The sequence below is a fragment of the Cupressus sempervirens genome, chromosome 11, assembly GCF_028749045.1.
Source record: "Cupressus sempervirens isolate cs-2001-9-10 chromosome 11, ASM2874904v1, whole genome shotgun sequence".
In the NCBI taxonomy this organism is placed as follows: Eukaryota; Viridiplantae; Streptophyta; class Pinopsida; order Cupressales; family Cupressaceae; genus Cupressus; species Cupressus sempervirens.
Window position 1 is genome coordinate 183,415,380 of NC_143128.1, and position 21,497 is coordinate 183,436,876.

Consider the following 21,497-nt stretch of genomic DNA (forward strand, 5'->3'; position numbering starts at 1 on the left):
CTCCCATTACACACACTCACATCCCCCCTCTCTCTCTCCCCCATCTTGTACTCTCTCTCTGCCACCCCTACTATCTCTCTCTCTCACACACACACACCCATCCCCCCTCTCCTCTCTCTCTCTCCTTCCCTCTCTATGCACTATTTAGGTCTTATTAGTGTGTGCACACTAAAGTGCACACATGCTATTAAGACTCAAATTTTAAAAATCTTTAAATAGTGTACACGTGCTATTTAAAGCTTTGCATTCTACCAAGAATAAGGCTTAGTTTTTCCTTGGGGATCCAACCCAAAGATTTGGAGTCTATAAATTGGTTTGAGACATGTTTTGCTACAAACATACAAAAAATGATTGATTTTTCTTGTGTGATCTCCTTCAAGTTTCCTCATGGTCGAGCATCAATAAAATCAGGTTACATGATGTTGTAGATCTCTATGTTAGCTATATAACCATATAATTTATTTTTTATTTGAACTATTTCAAACCTTTAAACTATAATTTCTTTTGAATGTATGTCCATTTTTTTGTCAAAAACCAACATGTACTAATTGGGCTATAGATTTTAGCTCATTCATCAAATTTTGCAACAACTTAGTTTTTTAAAAACTAGACTCCATTCTACACACTTTGAAAAAAAGAATTTTTGATTTTAGATTAGTTTTCAATCATTTCTAGGGGGAGCACATAGATATTTCACATTTTTGGGATGTGTCTAACTAAAAAATTCATTAAAAAAAATACACATTATAAAATTACCTGAAAAATCTGGGATAAACTACATAGTGTTAGGTAACTTTTGACTAGAGGGATTAAAGCATTTCAAAAAAAAAGTTAAAATTTTAGGGAGGCCACACTTTGTACTGTGTTATATTTTTTTGGAATAAACAATACCACTTTCTGTGGCCCCCTTTTTTGAGGACCTAAAACTAAACTATTTTGGAAAAAATAAGTAGTTTAGAAACTAGATTCAAAAGACTACTTGTCATATCTAAAAAATTTGAGCGTAACTATCTTCAAATTCTTGTTGAAGTTAAGAAATTGCTGATTTTAGAGAAAATTTGTCCACTTATACCCCTCTTTTGGCACCACAACTTGGTGAACTTACTCAAGTATGGAATGTCATGATTGATAAAGTAGCACATATAATCTTCTTTATGAGGAAACGGTTAAGTAATTGAATTTATACAAAAAGAAGCATCTGAATCCCTACTAGATTGTTTAGTTGCAAAGAGATCATAAGGCCTTGGTTAATGAACAATGTTTGCTAAAGTTTAATATTAGAAACTATCATGATGAGGTTTTCTATGATATTATTTTATGGATGTTTGTTTTTTAATTTGGGAAATGCCCTGATAGTTTGATTGTCATGAAATACATGATAGGTATGCAAACACCTATTCTTTGACAAGGGCAGAGTTCGACACAAACTAAAACCATAGAGGGAAGAATAAGAAGAAAAGATATGTAGTAATGGAAAAATATGTTTAGTTGATGAAAGGAAGTTCCTAGAATGTAGGAGTCATGAACATCTATGTTTTTCTTTAATTCCAAAAGATGGTAAAGAAGAAGTGGAAGATTTACCCATAGATTTGTTTGATGATTTTTTGAATATTGTATTCGATAACGTTCTTAATGGGCGACCATGTATGGAAAAGATAAGTTATCAGATGGACTTGATTCCAAGAGACAATTTTCAAAATAAGGCAACACATAGAATGCCACTAGTAAAAGTGAAGAGTTGAACAAACAAATGCAAGAGATATTATAGAAAGTGTTGATTTGACAGAGTTTGAGTCCATGTGTTGTATTAATAGATGTAGCACCAAGAAAAATGGAGAATGGAGGATTTGTATAGATTCTTGAGCTATCAATAGGATCACTATCAAGTAAAGAGTTCCTTCGCCAAGGATGAATGATATTTGGACAGTTTGAGTGGATATGTGTATTTCACGAAGGTAGATTTGAAGAGTGGATATCAAAAATTGTAGATCCAAGAAGGAGATGAATGTAATATAACCTTCAAGAAAAATGATGGATTTTATGAGTGGTTAGTCGTTCCTTTTGGGCCAACCAATACACCAAGCACATTTTGCATGACTCATGAACAAGACATTGAAAGAGTTTATGGGTAAGTTTATCATTGTTTATCTAGATCATAATTCTATTTTTAGTAAGATGTTAGAAGATAATATAATGCACATTCAAAGGCTTTTTCAAAAGTTAAGGGGAAAAAACTATTGATTAATCTAAATAAGTACAACTTTGTGAAGGAGTTACTATATCTGAAATTTTCAATATGAACAAAAGGTCTAAAAATGGACCTAGAGAAGAAAATAACTATCCTTGAATGACCTATCCATAGGAGCACTAGTGAGGTAATATATTTTCATGGTTTGGCTAGATTTTACAAAAACATTATCACAAGTTTTATAAGTGTATGTGGACCCTTGACTAACATAATGAGAAGGGATATGAAAGAGTTTAAGTAGGCTACATGAGTAGACACAAGTTTTGATGTGTTGAAATAGAAAGTTACATAACAACTTGTTTTAGCACTTCTAGATGTTAATAAGGTGTTTCAAGTAAATAAAGATGCTAGTGGAAAAGCTATTGGAGCTATTTTAAGCATTGCAAAATTTTCATAAGCCAATTTTTTTTGTTAACATGTTAGACATTTTTGAGTTGACTCATCAACCATTTTTGACTCATTAAGTATACTTAGGGTTTAATTTTTTTTTAAGCTAACACAAGTCATGTAATATTAGCTTAGGGTTTTTCCTAATTTAAATATATATCTTCTTTTTATGGTATCGAGTTGTAAGTAGAGATTGAATATTTTAATAGGTTAAAGTTATTGGATAATGAAATTGGACTTTCTTTTTTATGGGCCCAGGCCAACAATTTCCTGAACCATGTTAAATATTTGTGTCTTATGTTTTCTTGTGGGCTTTATTCATTTGTGATATTGGTTATATTTTAATGTAATTATTATTATTTTTCTATCTAACCCTAACACATTTAAGGAAGGATAGATTTCCAATGGGACCATATAATAAGTTGAAGATGAAGATTTTTGGACCATGCAAGATACCAAAGTGATGTAGGGAGGTATGAGATAACCAGGGCCAAAGGCACACCCATCTATTCAAACCACTTGTGAGAGTAAACACAATGGAAAGAAATACCAAATTACAACAAAATCGGGAGATAGGGGAAGAAATGCCCTCATATATTCATTCAAATAAAATGTATATACATTCCTATCTATAAGGCCTTCTTGGTTACAACCACATTATAATTAGATTCAAAAACAAAACTTTGTAATTCAACTTGCTTTTGTTCTTCCTATCTTATTACTCCTCCAATACATACCTAAGACTCTACCAAAGACCTCTTTAAATACAAGCATGACCACAAGTTGGCCTATTGCAATTACAACCAAAATAAACTCTCATATTAAATTCTAGAATAAGCCACATGTTGGCTCTTAGCAAATACCTACCACTAAATTAAATACAAAGGTCATCTTCAATAGAAAACCACACATAGAGAACTAGGCAAATGAAGAATCCAAGAAATGTCGCAACTCAATGAACTCAACAATACTCAGTAACCAAAGGAAAGTTGGAAGCACTCAACAACCAAAGGAACTCGACAACACTTGGCAACCAAAGGAACTCAACAATGCTTGGCAACTAAAGGATAACTTGGCAGCAACTCTGAACTCAAAAAACACTAAGAAAATTGGCAATACAAGGCATTGCATCTCAACAACAACTAAGAATAAGGAAAACATATAGGATATCAATGCAACCCAAGATGCTCCTGAATCAAGAAGAAACATTGTTTAGGGAATTCTTATAAAGTAAAATTTCCTAGTAGACTGAATATTTCACCAATATTTAACATTTTATATCTGAAAGAGTATCATGGAGGAGGTGTTAAAGATGACATCACAAAATTACGTTAGAGTATTCAAGAAACTACATCAACCACATAGGAGATTGAAGATATTTTGGACAACCATATTAGTAGAAGTACAAGAAATATGACATATGAAGAATGTCTAGTCAAATAGAAAGGAAGAACTATTGAAGACTCATTGTGGCTTACAAGGGAGGAGGCTAACCATCTTGGTTTTCTTTTGAATACCTAAGATGTGACAGGGTAACTTCTCAAATTACCTTGAGTGTTTGATGTAGGAGCATCCAAGGTGTAAAGGAAATCTTGCATCTTCCAAAAATATTTTTGGTTTGTGTTTTTCAATAACAATTGTCTTTGTGTTTTTCAATAATGACTATTTTTGGAAGCTTACAACTTTTAGTAAGCTAGTTATTGAGCTCAAAATGTTTTGATTTCTTTCTTGGAGGTTCATTTTAGATATATCACCCTACTAGTAAAGTTTCATTGCAAGATCAAGTCTTTTTCTAAAGAGATTGAATTTGTTTGGTATTGGCAATAGGGTATAGAAACTTTGAACTCAATTTTGAGCACTTTAGAGGCTACTAAAAGGAGTGAAATCTTTTTTGGATAGAGTGTCTCTTCTCAAATTACTTTGAGCATCTGATGTAGGAGCATCTTGGGTGTAAGGGTGATCTTGCATCGCCCAAAAATAATTTTGGTTTATGTTTATGAGTAAGGGGCTTGTAAGTGAAGAGTCACTATTTTTAGAAGTAAACTATTTTTAGGAAGTTTGTTGTTGACCTCAAAATGTTCTTATTTCTTCCTTGAGGTTCACTTTAGATATGTTTTCTTTCTAGTAAAGTTTCATTGCAAGATAAAGTCCATTTTTAATGATATTAATTTTTTTTCAATATTGGTAGTAAGGTATAAAAAAATTGAACTCAGTTTTGAAGGATTTAGAGTCTCTAAAAAGGGTTCAAACCTTAGCTGATTAGCGTAGAAATCAAGAAGTATAGAACAATTTGTGGCATTTCCAAAATGGGTCATAATAGCCAATCATAGCAACATGTAATGAGTTATGGTCTCTAGAAGTTGTGCTACCTAAAATGGACAAGAATTTTAAATTTTATTTTGAGTTTCAAAAGTTGTTGGGGTTTGTTGTAATGTAATCAAATATGAATAATAATATATTAAGGTTGGTCGACTTCAGAGTTTCTGGTTAAAATGTATAGAACCTTCTTGGGTAGTTAAAATTGCATATATAAGGAAGGCTTGTATGGTTGTCTAGTACACTTATGGGGATGTGACTATGACTTGCAAATAAAATGCCCATGTGGGTTAGAATGTCATATTTTATAATAATGTAACTCCATTTTGTTGAGATAGTAAAAGTTGATTTCTTTTTCTTGTTTTTTTTGTTATTTCTATATTTTTTTTGTATTTGTTTGTATTGATAAGGGGATTACCCTTCATCAATATTCACCATGCAAACTTTATCAGTCCCTTTAAATCATGTTTGGAGAATATCTAAAGCTTTCTTTGAATAGTTAGCTATAGTTATTTTTGGAAAAATTACCTCTGCTAAGGCTACTTTAGTCAAGTTTAATGCTTTTGCACCTTTTCTCCTTGACTCCTTCAACTGATTCTTTTGATTATTTAAGAGGACAACAAATTGAGATGGGTTAGTTATATCAACAAATCCATTGACCACAAGCTCCCACAATTTCAAAAGAATTAATGACCAAATAACTATTGTACCATGTAAAGATATCAAAATCCCCAAAACTGGGTAAACATAATGACTTACAACTATGAACTTCCCAAACACCGAGAATGTATAATGGAATAAAAAATGAAGATAACAAAGAAAATGATTGGATATATGGAAGACTCTTTCTTTCTTTCTATAAAACTCTAAATTAAACTATTAAAAGTATAAAACATACTCCTACAAACTGAGAAAATAAAACTAATAACAATAACTGCCAATTACAAATTAAACTTGTAGCAATTTGGGGTTGTATACAAAGTACCCTAAGCTTGTCAAAGCCCCACAAACTACCTAGAGAAACCAGTGCTCAATAGATAAAACACACACCTACTACTATCATAAAATCTATGAGTCAAACTGAGAGTTGCACACACTTTGACTTGATAAAGGATACAACCATTCTTCTCTTTTTTTATTTGATTTCCATTAAAATTTCCCCACAAATTTCAAATTTCAAACTCACCTACTAGCAATTTATTCATTTGATTGTTGAGACTACACATTCTTTGCAATGTTAGGAGCTAGATGCGGATTATATTCTCCAAAAACATTAACTTTCCATTGTTCACTTTTGGAAGCTCTTGATAGGCAAGCAGTTGTTAGAGCTTAAGGAAAAACTAGATTTTACTTAAAATTCTAATATATAATAAATTCAACTTTGCAAAATCATGTATTGGAAACAAAAAATCCATATTAATTATAAAATGTCCAACATGCCATCTGAACGAATGGGTACAATTGCTAATATAGACCTTCAAATAAATATGTTAATCATATTTCTAAAGTAGGGAGACACATACAACTTTATTAAGTGACAACTCTATGAAACGGATTTCTAGAATACTTCAACAATTGTTATTAATTGATTTTAAAGAATATCTATAAACATGAGTTCATATTGATTTTATGAAAAAAGACAAGCTTAAGATTTAACTTCTAAAATTCTAAAAATTTCATAGTTTAAAGATTTATTTTAAGTTCCAATATAAAAATAATTTCATAAAACTAATATCTAAACTTATACCAAAAAAATTTATACAAAATTTTATTTTATCTCATACCATTTTGTCCCTTATATCTCATAGTCTTATAGTCTTAAAATTAGTCAGTCCAATATGATGGCTTTATTAGAAATCCATGAATATCCTTGAGACAACGAAATATTGGAAAAGAAGAAACGTTTTGCCAAGTCAAAAATCGTGCCATTGATTTTTTTTCATTTTAATTGTTGAAAAAAACTGTCCCCAACATATCATATCAATATGTTGCGCTCTCAACATGAATAATATCTCTTTTCCTATTTCCAAGTATTTAAAATAAAGATTGAAATCTGAATATATTTACATTTAAATTAAAATAATTATTTTATGATTATTAAGGGAATATAGTTATCTAATAAATTATATTTTCTAAAAGTATCAAGCGAAGTTGTTTCTAACTTGATATTATATCAGTTATGTTGCAACAATTCACAAATAAAGATGGAAAATACTTGCCCAGTCAAACAACCGAGGAGGAGCTAAGAAGCATTCTAAACTTATTTCGAGCTTCACTCATTGCATTTCCGAAGGAGCAAGCCATGGATGATGCCAAAGCATTTTCTACTTCATATTTGAAAAATGCTCTACCCAATATTAATAATACCAATCTTGCAAAAGAGGTATCTATATCTATTAATATTATTTTATGTTATCTATCAATTCATTTATCAATTGCAATTCTAATTTATATTGTGTGACAGATACAATATAATCTAGAGTATGGTTGGCACACTAATGTGCCTAGGTTGGAAGCAAGGACATATATTGACCTATATGGAGATGCCAAGACTACAAACAAGTAATTTCAATACCCTCTACCATGCCCATCTTTCCTATTTGAAAATACATAGATAACTTTTAGAAAACAAATTTAGTCTTTTATTTTTTTTATAGAATGGAAAATTGGGTTTTTTAATTTTATTGAGCCTATCTATTATATTTTCACATTGTAAATTTGGAGTTATTGTAGTGTTTTCAACTCAAAAATTTTAGAACTGGCCAAGATAGACTTCAATATGATCCAATCAATTCAACAACAAGAGCTTCAAATCCTCTCAAGGTAAAAAAACTAATGTTATGTAAGATATTCTCTTAGCTTGGAAATTAAATTATTTATGACATAATTCATAATCAAATAGATGGAAAATTGTATTGATTCAACAATGGGTGTGCATTATAGATGGTGGACAGAGTCTGGGCTAACTAAACTAGATTTTGCACGTCATCGCCATGTGGAATTTTACTTTTGGGCAGCTGCATGGTGTATTGAGCCAAAATATTCTACTTTTAGAATTGGGTTTGCGAAGATGGCCACTATGGTCACTTGTTTGGATGATATTTATGACACTTATGGAACTATAGATGAACTTGAAATCTTCACAAAAGGCATAAAGAGGTATTTATTTTCTTACATTTATATAATGGTGATATATAAATAAAAATATTAAGCCATGTATCTATTAAAATTCTAGTTATCTCCATAGGGATCATTATGCTCATGTAAATAATTGATAGATTAATGACACTCTATCATAATTCATAATGGGTAGATATAAACAAGTTTAGTTTTCTTTATTTCTCATGTACTTTCAAATGCACATATCTGTTCACATTAATAAATACATTTGAACAATCTAATATATTGATGTATTTCTAAATTGAGAGATAGATATATTATGTTAATATATTATCGTTTACTTTATGAAAGGTGGGATTTAGCATACATGGAAGGACTTCCAGAATTTATGAAGTTGACATTCAAGGTATTTGATGAAGCTTTGAGGGACATGGCTCAAGAGGCTGAAAAAACTCAAGGAAGAGACACACTTGACTATGCGCGAAAAGCTGTAAGATTTTGCCAATATTTAATTTTAATACATATATTTGATATTCTATTAGTATGCAATCTATAGGAAACAAATTTAGTTAAATTAATATATTCATTTCACTAATTTATTTAGTCTTAATGCAACTTAAAGACTATTATATTTCATTTAAAAGAATCATAAAATGTGAGATAAGTGAAAATTTATTTTTAAAATTTTATAGAATTTGATTTAATATTTATTTTGAGTCTTATTTTATATCTATTTTATAGTTTAATTACTCAAAATTATTTATACTAATTTAGAATGTTCTGTAAATACAGTGGGAAGTTTACATAGATGCTTACCTTCAAGAAGCAAAGTGGCTTGCTATGGGTTCTATGCCATCCTTTGAGGAATATTTAGAGAATGGAAAAGTAAGCTCTGGGGCTCGTGTTGTGACCTTACAACCTGTACTCTCACTAGATGCTCCCATTTTTGAGGATGTTATTAAAGAAATTGATTATCCATCAAGGTTTAATGATCTTTTAGGCATAACCCTCAGATTAAGAGGCGACACAAAGACTTTCAAGGTATGTTATAAATTTAGAAAATCTAACTTTTAAAATATCAAGTTTATTCATGCATAAGATTGATTGGTTAGATTAAAAGGATATTGTATATAAAAACTTACAAAGTTATATTCATTTTTGAAGGCCGAGGCAGATCGTGGAGAAGAAGTATCATGTATAACATGTTATATGAAAGATCATCCTGGATCTACAGAGGAAGATGCATTAGAGTATCTCAATTATTTAATTGAAGAAAATCTCAAAGAATTAAATTGGGAATATTTAAAGTTTGATAACGTTCCACTACTCAGTAAAGATCATGCATATGGTCTATCAAAAGGTCTCCAGCTTCTCTACAAGGAAAGAGATGGATTTAGCGTCTCAGGCATTGAGACAAAGAATATTATCAGTAAAACCATGATTGAACCAGTTCCTATGTGACTATTTTATTAAGTTACATCTACTTGTTATCAAGAGCATAGTCTCCTTTTGATACATAGAATCTATCATAATGACTATGGTTTATTAATTATCTATGTGAATGGATTTACACACTTGTGTGGTTATAAATAATGATTATTCTGTCAAAATATTAATAGCCATGTGATTTTCATAAGTTTTTTTTCCCTTATTAGTATCATCCCATGCCTCATTTTATTTTGATAAATGTTCTTTTCTATTATTGAACAAAATTTAATCTATTTTATAGTTTCCTAAAATATTTTCTTATATGAGTATAAATCACGTAAAGTAGTTCACATTTTCAAAGAGTCATAATACTCTATTTTATCAATAGTCTATTTCCAAATTAATGAAATTAGATATTTATAGAAGATTTTATTTGAATGTATACACACACTCACACTTACACTTGATCTATAATTGGTCCTAGTTCCATAATTGTTTTATTAATTTAATAAATTATTATTTTACACTCCATACAAGTGTGAGTATTGGGGGGAAAAGAATGGAGGAAGAAAACTCCTAGTGTAGCCCAATACTTATTTATTCTTGATATTATACTCATAACTAAAGTATTCTACTTGGACCAATAGTCATATATGTGCATTTACGGCTTACAAATACATATAGATTGAGACTTGTAATTTTGAACTCCTTACAAGGTATTCCTTGAAAAATTAAAATTATATCATATAAGGGATCTATTGACACTAATCTTGGTGTTTGTGAATGATTCATTTCTCGTGTGTTAATAAATGCATCCCTTCATGTTACCATAATCAACCTACAAAATAGAACAACTTCCACAACCAACTAAAACCAACATATTAATTTTTAATAGAGGCATTATTTATTTCTATGAAGTTTATCAAAACCACTATGACCATAAGAATCATATCAACACACAATAACATAGTAGCCTTAAGTTCTCTTGTCTTGAAATCATCATGAATGGGTATGATTATCTCAATGTAAGATATTATCATGGATAAAATGAGAAAGGGTAAGGAGAAGATGAAAAAAAGTGATAAATGTTCATACTTGATGATAGCCGAATGTAAATACTAAGGAATCCACTAAGAAAACAATCAAATCATTTACTATACACCTTTATTTTATTAATTGTAAAAGTAATAACTGGAAGCGAATAACTTCAGATAATGAATAGAGTATTAATTAGGATAAGCATCCATACTCATATAGACAACAACATAAGTATACAAAATGGTCCTAAGAAGCAATATCAATATTCTTCTTTCAAGTTAAGCCAAGTGATCATAAAAAGTGAGAGTTATCTCTTAAAACCAAACCAAGCCACTTTTATCTAATATACCACAACAAGAATATAATTTCTAACATATTTTAGGAAAACAATAGATCTAAAAGAAGTTGGGCCCTTGGCACTAGTAGTTAAAAAACTAAGTTCTAGCAAAAATGTTAAAAAATCCATCCAAGATACCAAAATCTTCTATCAAAACAATAAATTCAAATATAATGACAACTCATAATTGAGAAGCTACCATACCATACTTATCCTCTTCAATGTATAATAACATAGATTTTATAGGTCTCCACTATTAAGCTTTGAGAGCAGATACCAAACAATATTTAGATAAAAAGCATAACTTATAGAATGCTAATTTTCAAAGCATAATATACAAAATGCAATATTAAAAGAGCATGATATTTGGTGAAGTTATGATCTTTAGTAAGTATATTCACCCTAATTTCTAAGGGTACCATACCTCAAATGCTATCTTATATGAAGTCTTAACCATCCCCCAATTAAAAACCCTAAGCTAAATAATAAATAAAATACCAAATAATCAATGAAGATGCTAAAATAGTTAGGCAAGGAGAGTAGGACATACATACACAATTATACACCTCCATCAAACATAGCATTGAAAAGGAAATATATAGCCAAGTGTCTAAATGTTCATTTATATATATGTTAATAAAATTAGAGTAGTCAAAAGTCATATAGTTTATCTTGACTTACCATAAGAAAAAAAATGAAAGTTAAAGTGTCTAGTTGCCATTAAGAGTCTGAGTATCAATTGTAAACTCAAAAATTAACTCCATCACCTACGTCATTATCTTTGGGATTGTCTACCACGTGTCACTCTATCATTTTCTAGTTTGGCTACCTTGTCTACAACTATGTGTCACCTCACCTCCTCAAACCTTGACTCCTATTGGGCCTACCATAACATGTGGCAACATTTGATGTTTTCGTGTTCTTCTACTATGATCTCCCAAAAACATGCCATTGGGCCATGTAGCACCATTAACTTGTCATCACTATGGGACCCTTCCTCCACCTAGCTAAGTCATTTTTTTAGATGTCTGACAACCAATCTTGTGATAACATGATATTGGTCTACGTGTCTAGTTTCTCCAATACACATCTCAATTTGCATTTCACATGGTGTCTTTTTGTTCACTATTAGATTCATTGCATCGATCCATGTCAGTGGCCAATTAATTCAAAATTAACCAAATTTTGACCTTTAGTTTCCATAGGCCCAACATGAACTGCACTCTTGCATATCAAAAGGAACTTCCCTTTGAGACACAAGGTAATATTACATTAGTATATAAAAACATTGAAGGAATAAAAATCCTACTAAATGTGGGATATTTTTTTAACCCTCATTTAATTGTTCTACATTCACCTACAATGAGGAAAATGCTCCTCTTGGTCATCATACTTACAATTTCCTATAGGGTGTCAACATGATGTTGCGCCTTTTTTCAATGCATATTTCCAATGCAAATTCAATCTTAGCCTCATGAAATTCAAACCACTTGTTGCACAATCTTATTTGCATTTGGTTCCTACCCTATGTACTTCTGACATAATCACAAGGCATGATATATCATTTGACAATTTAAAATTCCTCTCTCATTTGTGTGCATATCATGTTTCCCTTTTGACTATGCATATAGTTCTAATCGTTGGCAAAGATGTAGATTTCCCTCCACCGAGGAATGTTGTCACTTTCCATACTCATTTGCATGGAAATGTAGCATGCCCTTTCAAAAGTAATGCCCATTTTGAAATGTGCCAATGTGGGTACTTCAATCGCACCATTTTCTTTTTGTTGTACGTATGTGAGCTGATTGGAAAAGAGCTCTAGAAAATACTTTATTTTGTTTGTTCAAGTGCTTCATGTAAAAGTCTTTGATATTTGACTCTCCACAATCCACAGATGAGATATTGTAGTGGCTAGAGGGCACATGAATACTTCACAATGATTTCTACAATTTATGTAGTGGAGACAGACAAAACTATCCAATCATTTTTGTATGCTCAGTGAGTAGATTGGGAAGAGAAGATAATAATGGAGCCTCCAAAATCTCAAGGATTGAACTCCACTCTAGCTTATATGTTCTCCATGCGCCCCATATGAGGAATCCACACAACTCTACCTGCATCCATATGATTCAACTATTCTTTTGGCTTGTTTAACACCCCAATCAAACTAAAACACTCCAATATGTATGCAAAAGACTATTATTTTATGAACAATAGAGTTTTTAATACTTACTTGGCTCTACCATTCGAGCAATATTCACCTCATCAGTTGGCATGTGTGGCATGCACATTCCTGTTGCAATCATATTAAAATAAATAATGGTTCTTCTTGGTGTGAATAGTGACCACTGACAACACTTGAAATAAATTCATGTGTTTTTATTGTGTTTTTGTGAGCAGGATGGAAGAAGCATTCGAGGTTTCTATCTTGATCATAATCATTGTAGTACAATCCAACTAATGAAAAACTCAGAACATATAACATTGAAAACCATTGTTGAGAGAACATGTTCTTTTCTATAATTGAACAAAATTTAATCTATTTTATAGTTTCCTAAAATATTTTCTTATATGAGTATAAATCACATAAAGTAGTTCACCTTTTCAAAGAGTCATAATACTCTATTTTATCAATAGTCTATTTCCAAATTAATGAAAGTAGATATTTATAGAAGATTTTATTTGAATGTACACACACACTCACACTTACACTTGATCTATAATTGGTCATAGTTCCATAATTGTTTTATTAATTTAATAAATTATTGTTTTACACTCCATACAAGTGCAAGTATTGGGGGGAAAAGAATGGGGGAAGAAAACTCCTAGTGTAGCCCAATACTTATTTATTCTTGATATTATGCTCATAACTAAAATATTCTCCTTAGACCAACAGTCATATATGTGCATTTATGGCTTACAAATACATACAAATTAAGACTTGTAATTTTGAACTCCTTACAAGGTATTCCTTGAAAATTTAAAATTATATCATATAAGGGATCTGTTGACACTAATCTTGGTGTTTGTGAATGATTCATTTCTCGTGTGTTAATAAATGCCTCCCTTCATGTTACCATACTCAACCTACAAAATAGAACAACTTCCACAACCAACTAAAACCAACATATTAGTTTTTCAATAGAGGTATTATTTATTTCTATGAAGTTTATCAAAACCAATATGATCATAAGAATCATATCAACACACAATAACATAGTTGTTGGAGTGGAGTTAGGCTAGAGAAATCCATCTACAACCTTCCCCTTTCCCTTCAACCTTCCAGCCTTAAGTTCTCTTGTCTTGAAATCATCATGAATGGGTATGATTATCTCAACATAAGATATTATCATGGATAAAATGATAAAGGGTAAGGAGAAGATGAAAAAAAGTGATAAATGTTCATACTTGATGATAGCCGAATGTACATACTAAGGAATCCAATAAGAAAACAATCACATCATTTACTATACACCTTTATTATATTAATTGTAAAAGTAATAACTGGAAGGGAATAACTTCAGATAATGAATAGAGTATTAATTAGGATAAGCATCCATACTCATATAGACAACAAAATAAGTATACAAAATGGTCCTAAGAAGAAATATCGATATTCTTCTTTCAAGTTAAGCCAAGTGATCATAAATAGTGAGAGTTATCTCTTAAAACAAAACCAAGCCACTTTTATCCAATATACCACAACAAGAATATAATTTGTAAGAACATATTTTAGGAAAACAATAGATCTAAAAGAATTTGGGCCCCTGGCACTAGTATTTAAAAAACTAAGGTCTGGCAAAAATGTTAAAAAATCCATCCAAGATACCAAAATCTTCTATCAAAACAATAAATTCAAATATAATGACAACTCATAATTGAGAAGCTACCATACCATACTTATCCTCCTCAATGTATAATTACATAGATTTTATAGGTCTCCACTATTAAGCTTTGAGAGCAGATACCAAACAATATTTAGATAAAAAGCATAACTTATAGAATGCTAATTTTCAAAGGATAATATACATAATGCAATATTAAAAGAGCATGATATTTGGTGAAGTTATGATCTGCAGTAAGTATATTCACCCTAATTTCTAAGGGTACCATACCTCAAATGCTATCTTATGTGAAGTCTTAATCATTCCCCAATTAAAAACCCTAAGCTAAATAATAAATAAAATACCAAATAATCAATGAAGATGCTAAAATAGTTAGCCAAGGAGAGTAGGACATACATACACTATTATATACCTCCATCAAACATAGCATTGAAAAGGAAATATATAGCCAAGTGTCTAAATGTTCATTTATATGTATGTTAATAAAATTAGAGTAGTCAAAAGTCATATAGTTTATCTTGACTTACCATAAGAAAAAAAATGAAAGTTAAAGTGTCCAGTTGTCATTAAGAGTATGAGTATCAATTGTAAACTAAAAAATTAACTCCATCACCTAGGTCATTATCTTTGGGATTGTCTACCATGTGTCACTCTATCATTTTCTAGTTTGGCCACCTTGTCTACAACTATGTGCCACCTCACCTCCTCCAACCTTGACTCCTACTGGGCCTGCCATAACATGTGGAAACATTTGATGTTTTCATGTTCTTCTACTATGATCTCCCAAAAACATGTCATTGGGCCATGTAGCACCATTAACTTGTCATCACTATCAGACCCTTCCTCTACCTAGCTGAGTAATTTTTGTAGATGTCTGACTACCAATACTGTGATAACATGATATTGGTCTACATGTCTAGTTTCTCCAATACACATCTCAATTCGCATGTCACATGGTGAATTTTAGTTCACTATTAGAGTCATTGCATCGGTCCATGTCAGTAGCCAATTAATTCAAAATTAACAAAATTTCTACCTTTACTTTCCATAAGCCCAACTTGAACAACACTCTTGCATATCAAAAGGAACTTCCCTTTGAGACAAGGTATTATTGCATTAGTATATAAAAACATTAAAGGAATAAAAATCCTACTAAATGTGGGATATCTTTTTAACCCTCATTTAATTGTTCTACATGCATCTACAATGAGGAAAATGCTCCTCTTGGTCATCATACTTACAATTTCCTATAGGGTGTCAACATGATGTTGTGCCTTTTTTCAATGCATATTTCCTATGCAAATTCAATCTCAGCCTCATGAAATTCAAACCACCTATTGCACAATCTTGTTTGGATTTGGTTCCTACCCTATGTACTTTTGACATAATCATAAGGCATGATATATCATTTGACAACTTAAAATTCCTCTCTCATTTGTGTGTATATGATGTTTCCCTTTTGACTATGCATATAGTTCTAATCACTGACAAAGATGTACATTTCCCTCCACTGGGGAATGTCATCCCTTTCCATACTCATTTGCATGGAAATGTAGCATGCACTTTCAAAAGTAATGCCCATTTTGAAATGTGCCAATGTGGGCACTTCAATCGTACCATTTTCTTTTTGTTGTACGTATGTGAGCTGATTGGAAAAGAACTCTAGAAAATACTTTATTTTGTTTCTTCAAGTGCTTCATGTGAAAGTCTTTGATATTTGATTCTTCACAATCCACAAATGAGATATTGTAGTGGCTAGAGGGCACATGAATAATTCAAAATGATTTCTAAAATTTATGGAGTGGAGACAGACAAAACTATCCAATCATTTTTGTATGCTTAGTGAGTAGATTGGGAAGAGAAGATAATAATGGAGCTTCCAAAATCTCAAGGATTGAACTTCACTCTAGCTTATATGTTCTCCATGCACCCCATATGAGGAATCCACACAACTCTACTTGCATCCATATGATTCAACTATTATTTTGGCTTGTTCAACACCCCAATCAAACTAAAACACTCCAATATGTATGCAAAGACTATTATTCTATGAACAATAGAGCTTTTAATACTTACTTGTCTCTACCATTCAAGCAATATTCACATCATTAGTTGGCATGTACGGCATGCACATTCCTGCTGCAATCCTATTAAAATAAATAATGGTTCTTCTTGGTGTGAATAGTGACCACTGACAACACTTGAAATAAATTCATGTGTTTTTATTGTGTTTTTGTGAGCAGGATGGAAGAAGCATTCGATATTTGAGGTTTCTATCTTGATCATAATCATTGTAGTACAATCCAACTGATGAAAAACTCAGAACAAACTATCTTAGAAGAAAGATTTTATGAAGTAGTTCCATAAAAAAAACCATCACTAGAGTGAGTATCATTCAATAATGTAGAAGCTTTTTATGTTCAAAACCCTCCTTTACATAGCATTGCATGTTTGAAACGATGGCTTCTAAAGTAATTGGCAAACTATTTCAAAGTAAAACATAGGCCCTTCAATGTTTATGGTGCCCATGTTGGCGATTTGGCTAGGTTACATAGTATGGTGCTCTCATTTATGGAAACATATAGTCAATTTTGAGTGAATAGATCTTGGAGATAAAGTTATTTACATGCAAAATCAATAGAAATGACTTGGTAGGACTTCACTCTTGTACAAAAGAGTTAAGGAGATGTGCAATGGAAGGAAGAACATTGTATGGACAATGTAGTTTGTCATACAAGTTCATAAGAGATGTGAATGAGGAACTGAATAAGAACCAAAAAGAGCTACATAACTTTTCTAATGAGCTAAAACAACTTTAAATGAAGATTGAAGACTTGGAGACTAGAATTGCGAAGATATATGATCATATAAGTCTAATTGAGATGAAAAGAGAGAGAATCATCCCTTGAGATTTTCATTGTTGAGAGAACATATAATGTTGAAAACCATTAATGTACACAAGAAACTAGAGGAATTTCTTAACGGTAAGACATCATACTAAAAATTTGTGTATTCAGATTTAGAAGTAGTAGAAGTGGCATCTTATGGACTGTGCACCATTATCAATGTATCTTTAAAAGTACTCAAAGACATGTGGGAGAAATAATTTAAGAATTTGGAAGAAAAAATTTCTTAGTTTATTGCAAGAATATCAAACTCAACATGAATTAGAAGGTAACAAAATTTTGACCATGTATATAAGTTTTGTCACTACCTTTTTTCAATGAGGTCAAAGGGGGAGCAAGTGGGGAAACCTGTATGTAGAAATATGATACATAAAAGGAGAGTATAGTATGTAAAGAAGATAGAGTATAGTCAAAGGGGGAGTATCCCTATGTATGTAAGATGATATAAATAAATATGATCCATAGGTTTAAATATTTTTGTAAGGCCACAAGTTTTTGAAAATTTGAAGTTTATGGGACTTAGCCAATTTCCCCATATGTTCCCATTGATGCAAAAGGGGGATATTTGTTGACTATTTGGCTAGGTTTCATAGTATTATGTTTTCATTTATGGAAACATACAGTCAAGATGAAATGAGATCTTGGAGATAAAGTTTTGAGATAAAGGCTTAGAAAATTGTTTAAGTACAACAGAGTTTATTTGTTAGCACATGCACTATTTTGGTGAGTGCAGTTTGGAGAAGCATTTATGTCATGTGTGCACATACCTAGAGCGATTACAAATATTTTGGGATGTTTTATGTATGGGTACAAGATAGTAGAATCAGTACATATAGAGTTACACTAATTTTCCCAGTAACAACATCGAAAAGACAGAATATGGAAAACTTACGAAAATCATTATTTTGGGTTTAGGAATTATTATTTTTATCTAAATAATACTGAAATAATTAGGGATGACATTATATATGTTGACCCTAAAAGAGAAAGAGCTAAATTTGTAATTTGGCAAGTGTTTGTAGTAATGAAGCTCAAAAAGTTAAAGAAATCAGGTATAAAGGAAGAGATTTTGAATGCAAAATTTAGAGTAATTGTGACTGATAACAATGATACATTTAAGATACAAATTTTGATGTAATATCTGAATAGTGCAAATTTGTGGTCATGTTTTTGTGAAGAGCAGTGAAAGGAAAAATCAGATATTGAAGATATGAATAGTGAAAAGAGGTTTTATTATTTGTCTCTTGTATTGAAGAACATTATTATTACATTTTTGGGTTGTGGGATCAACTTGCATACTTTGTGTAATTTTAGTATCAACTCCTTATAGGATTGAGGCTTCTAACAAGGCCTAGTCCTCTAATAAGGACCAAGACACTATAAAGATGTAATAGACTCCTAACAAGGTCAATATCTTTCACAAGATACTTTTGATTAATGGATCATTTTGTGGGCACCATCTCCATTGGGGTTTTACATTAGTGTGGATTTCCCTAGTTAATTAAATATGGTGTTATGTGTTGCATTATTTTATGGTTGTGTTTACTATTCAACATAATCAGTTTACTTTTATATGCAAGTAATAAGTTTGTTAATGATATCCATAATTGGGTAAAAGTTTGCAAAATATAGATTCACTCGTACTCTTAGTATTTCCTATTTTTGACAACCCATACCTTACATTTTCCTTCAATCTAGACTCCTAGTTGCAATTGGTAGCTTGAAAATGTTTTCGAAAGACTTTTGATACCTTGCAAATGAATACATGGACTCTTGTTGACTAGGTATTTCCCAAATTTTTATTTCTATTTGTATTAAAATGTGACATTTCTTATAAATTTTGATTAGAGATATCTTTCAAGAAATGAAGCTCCCACATATTGTAATAACTCTTCACACAATCTAGGGAAAATAGACCTTGCCCTAATAAATAAATTAAAATAATTGAAAACCATAAAATAGCTAGTGCTAAATATAGCCTATTGAATCCATAACACTTCCAATAACAAGCATTCCTTCAAACTCAAGTTGGTACAATCATCTTCTATGCCTCCACACAAGTTTAATCTAGAATGTACTAGACTTCTCTCTCATTAGAAAACATGTCAACGTGATTTACTCTATTGGTATATTCATCTTTTATGCTGGAATCTCCTAACAAGCATTCAAATTATCCTAACAGAAACTTATTTGCACTAAATGTATTTCATTGACTCACAATAGGGTTCATCCTCTAACAAGGAGCTTATATATAATTAGTGTATCATTTTCTAGGTACCATCCTCACTGGGGTTTTCCCTCTGATCAAGGATTTCCCTATATAACAAATCTAGTGTTATTATGTGTTGAAAATAGAGTGATACAAGTATGACAATGTGTTTCAATCATTATTTTATCACTAATGTCAAACCTAATGCTTATTGGTAAAACAACTACTTAGTTGATTTTGAGTACTATCATTTATTTGATTGATGAAGAGGATTTGATCAAATGGGATAACAAAAGAACCTAGAGAAAAGGTTGAGTTATGGTATGTAAAAAGGAGTACAAAGACAAGTTAAGATGATGATATAGTGCATTGATTATCTACTTAATGTTGCAATGGTTGGATACACCAACAAAGTCTAGAAGAACAAGTAAGAAGAATTGAGTCTGCCAAGCTTGATCGAGTGGATAGTAGGTGTCAAGAAAAGTTTGTTCAAGGCAAGCGAAAAATTAGTTGGAGCTAAGTAAAGTCACAATTTTAGTGTATGTTGAGTGATATAGTGTAAGCTAAGTAAAGTTTAGTTGATGTCAAACACTAGTAAAATTTAGCATTTGTCGAGTGATCTAGTTGATGATGAGTAGAAGAATAGTGTGGAGGCCGAGTGACAACATATTGATGTCGAGTGCTAGTATTCATGTTAAATCATGGATTTGACAAATTTGAGTCGACTATTTTATTTTCTTGAATTTTGTGAACCGTGTGCAAGATAACAATGATGAGTTGGTGACACAGAATTCATGGTGAACCATTTTGAAGTGAATTCAAAGAGGATTGAAGGAGAAGTTTCTAGAAGGGAATAAAATGAGAAGATGGGTAGATCGATTGAATCCTACCTAATCCTAGCTAACCTTAAAATGGATAATAGAGGTTGAATAAAAAAAGATCTTAATTTTCTATTTATAGAGATGGTTGGTTAGAAGAAAAGGTTGTCATGTGTGAGAGCCTAAGGAAGACAAGGAGTTTAGGGTATTGCTTCCTCAAAGACCAAGCATAAGAGACTGTTATTGGAAAGTAATGCAAAGTAGAGAGACTTAAGGGTATGGATGCTTGAAGGGTGAACAGGCTATTAGAGATAAAGTGTGTGAAATCCAAGCAGAATGGAAGACTGAAACTAAGATCTATAATCTACAAGTGAGTTGTAATTTGTTACTAGATCAAGCTTTATAGGTACTTTCTAATCATTGTACTAGTCTAGGGTAAATCCTTTGGATTAAGGTTGACCTAACAATCATTTGTGAATCCTTTAATAGGGTGATATTCTAAGTGAATGATCTAAAGTCCTCTAACAAGGCTCACTTCTAACATGGTGATTGAAATCCTCTAACTAGGTCACATTTAACAGTGTGTACTGTAACCTTTAATAGGGTTGGCCTTTCATAGGGCATCACTTCAGAATAGTGAGAATGAATAGCATGCTACTAGTAGTTTTCTCAAATCAAGTTCCCACATAAAATCATTGTGTCAAATGTGTTATTGAATCTATTATGTTTCATGCTTAGATTTTTGCAAAGTTGATTTGATAGTAACCTACAAGTTTAAGTGAATGTAGGATCTAATGGATGCATGCATGATGAATATATTCTATGGGTATGGGTTCACTAAGCTA

General features: G+C 31.4%; 1 protein-coding gene across 1 annotated transcript; it reads left to right on the forward strand.

Moving 5' to 3' along the window:
* The first annotated feature begins 7,117 nt into the window (after positions 1 to 7,117).
* LOC149528801 (alpha pinene synthase, chloroplastic-like) lies at positions 7,118 to 9,707 on the forward strand. Its single transcript, XM_089809208.1, has 7 exons — positions 7,118 to 7,334; positions 7,416 to 7,513; positions 7,685 to 7,774; positions 7,895 to 8,110; positions 8,423 to 8,561; positions 8,864 to 9,112; positions 9,236 to 9,707. Exons 1-7 carry the CDS (start codon positions 7,131 to 7,133, stop codon positions 9,530 to 9,532), a joined length of 1,293 nt encoding a protein of 430 aa, XP_089665334.1. The 5' UTR covers positions 7,118 to 7,130; the 3' UTR covers positions 9,533 to 9,707.
* Positions 9,708 to 21,497: the final 11,790 nt, after the last annotated feature.

What these genes read in the sequence shown, in the direction of transcription:
- LOC149528801 (XM_089809208.1), top strand. Translation starts at nt 7,131, where the DNA reads ATGTTGCAACAATTCACAAATAAAGATGGAAAATACTTGCCCAGTCAA. An exon ending in ATACCAATCTTGCAAAAGAG is followed by an intron (nt 7,335 to 7,415) that starts GTATCTATATCT and finishes ATTGTGTGACAG; the next exon opens with ATACAATATAATCTAGAGTA. An exon ending in TTGACTATGCGCGAAAAGCT is followed by an intron (nt 8,562 to 8,863) that starts GTAAGATTTTGC and finishes CTGTAAATACAG; the next exon opens with TGGGAAGTTTACATAGATGC.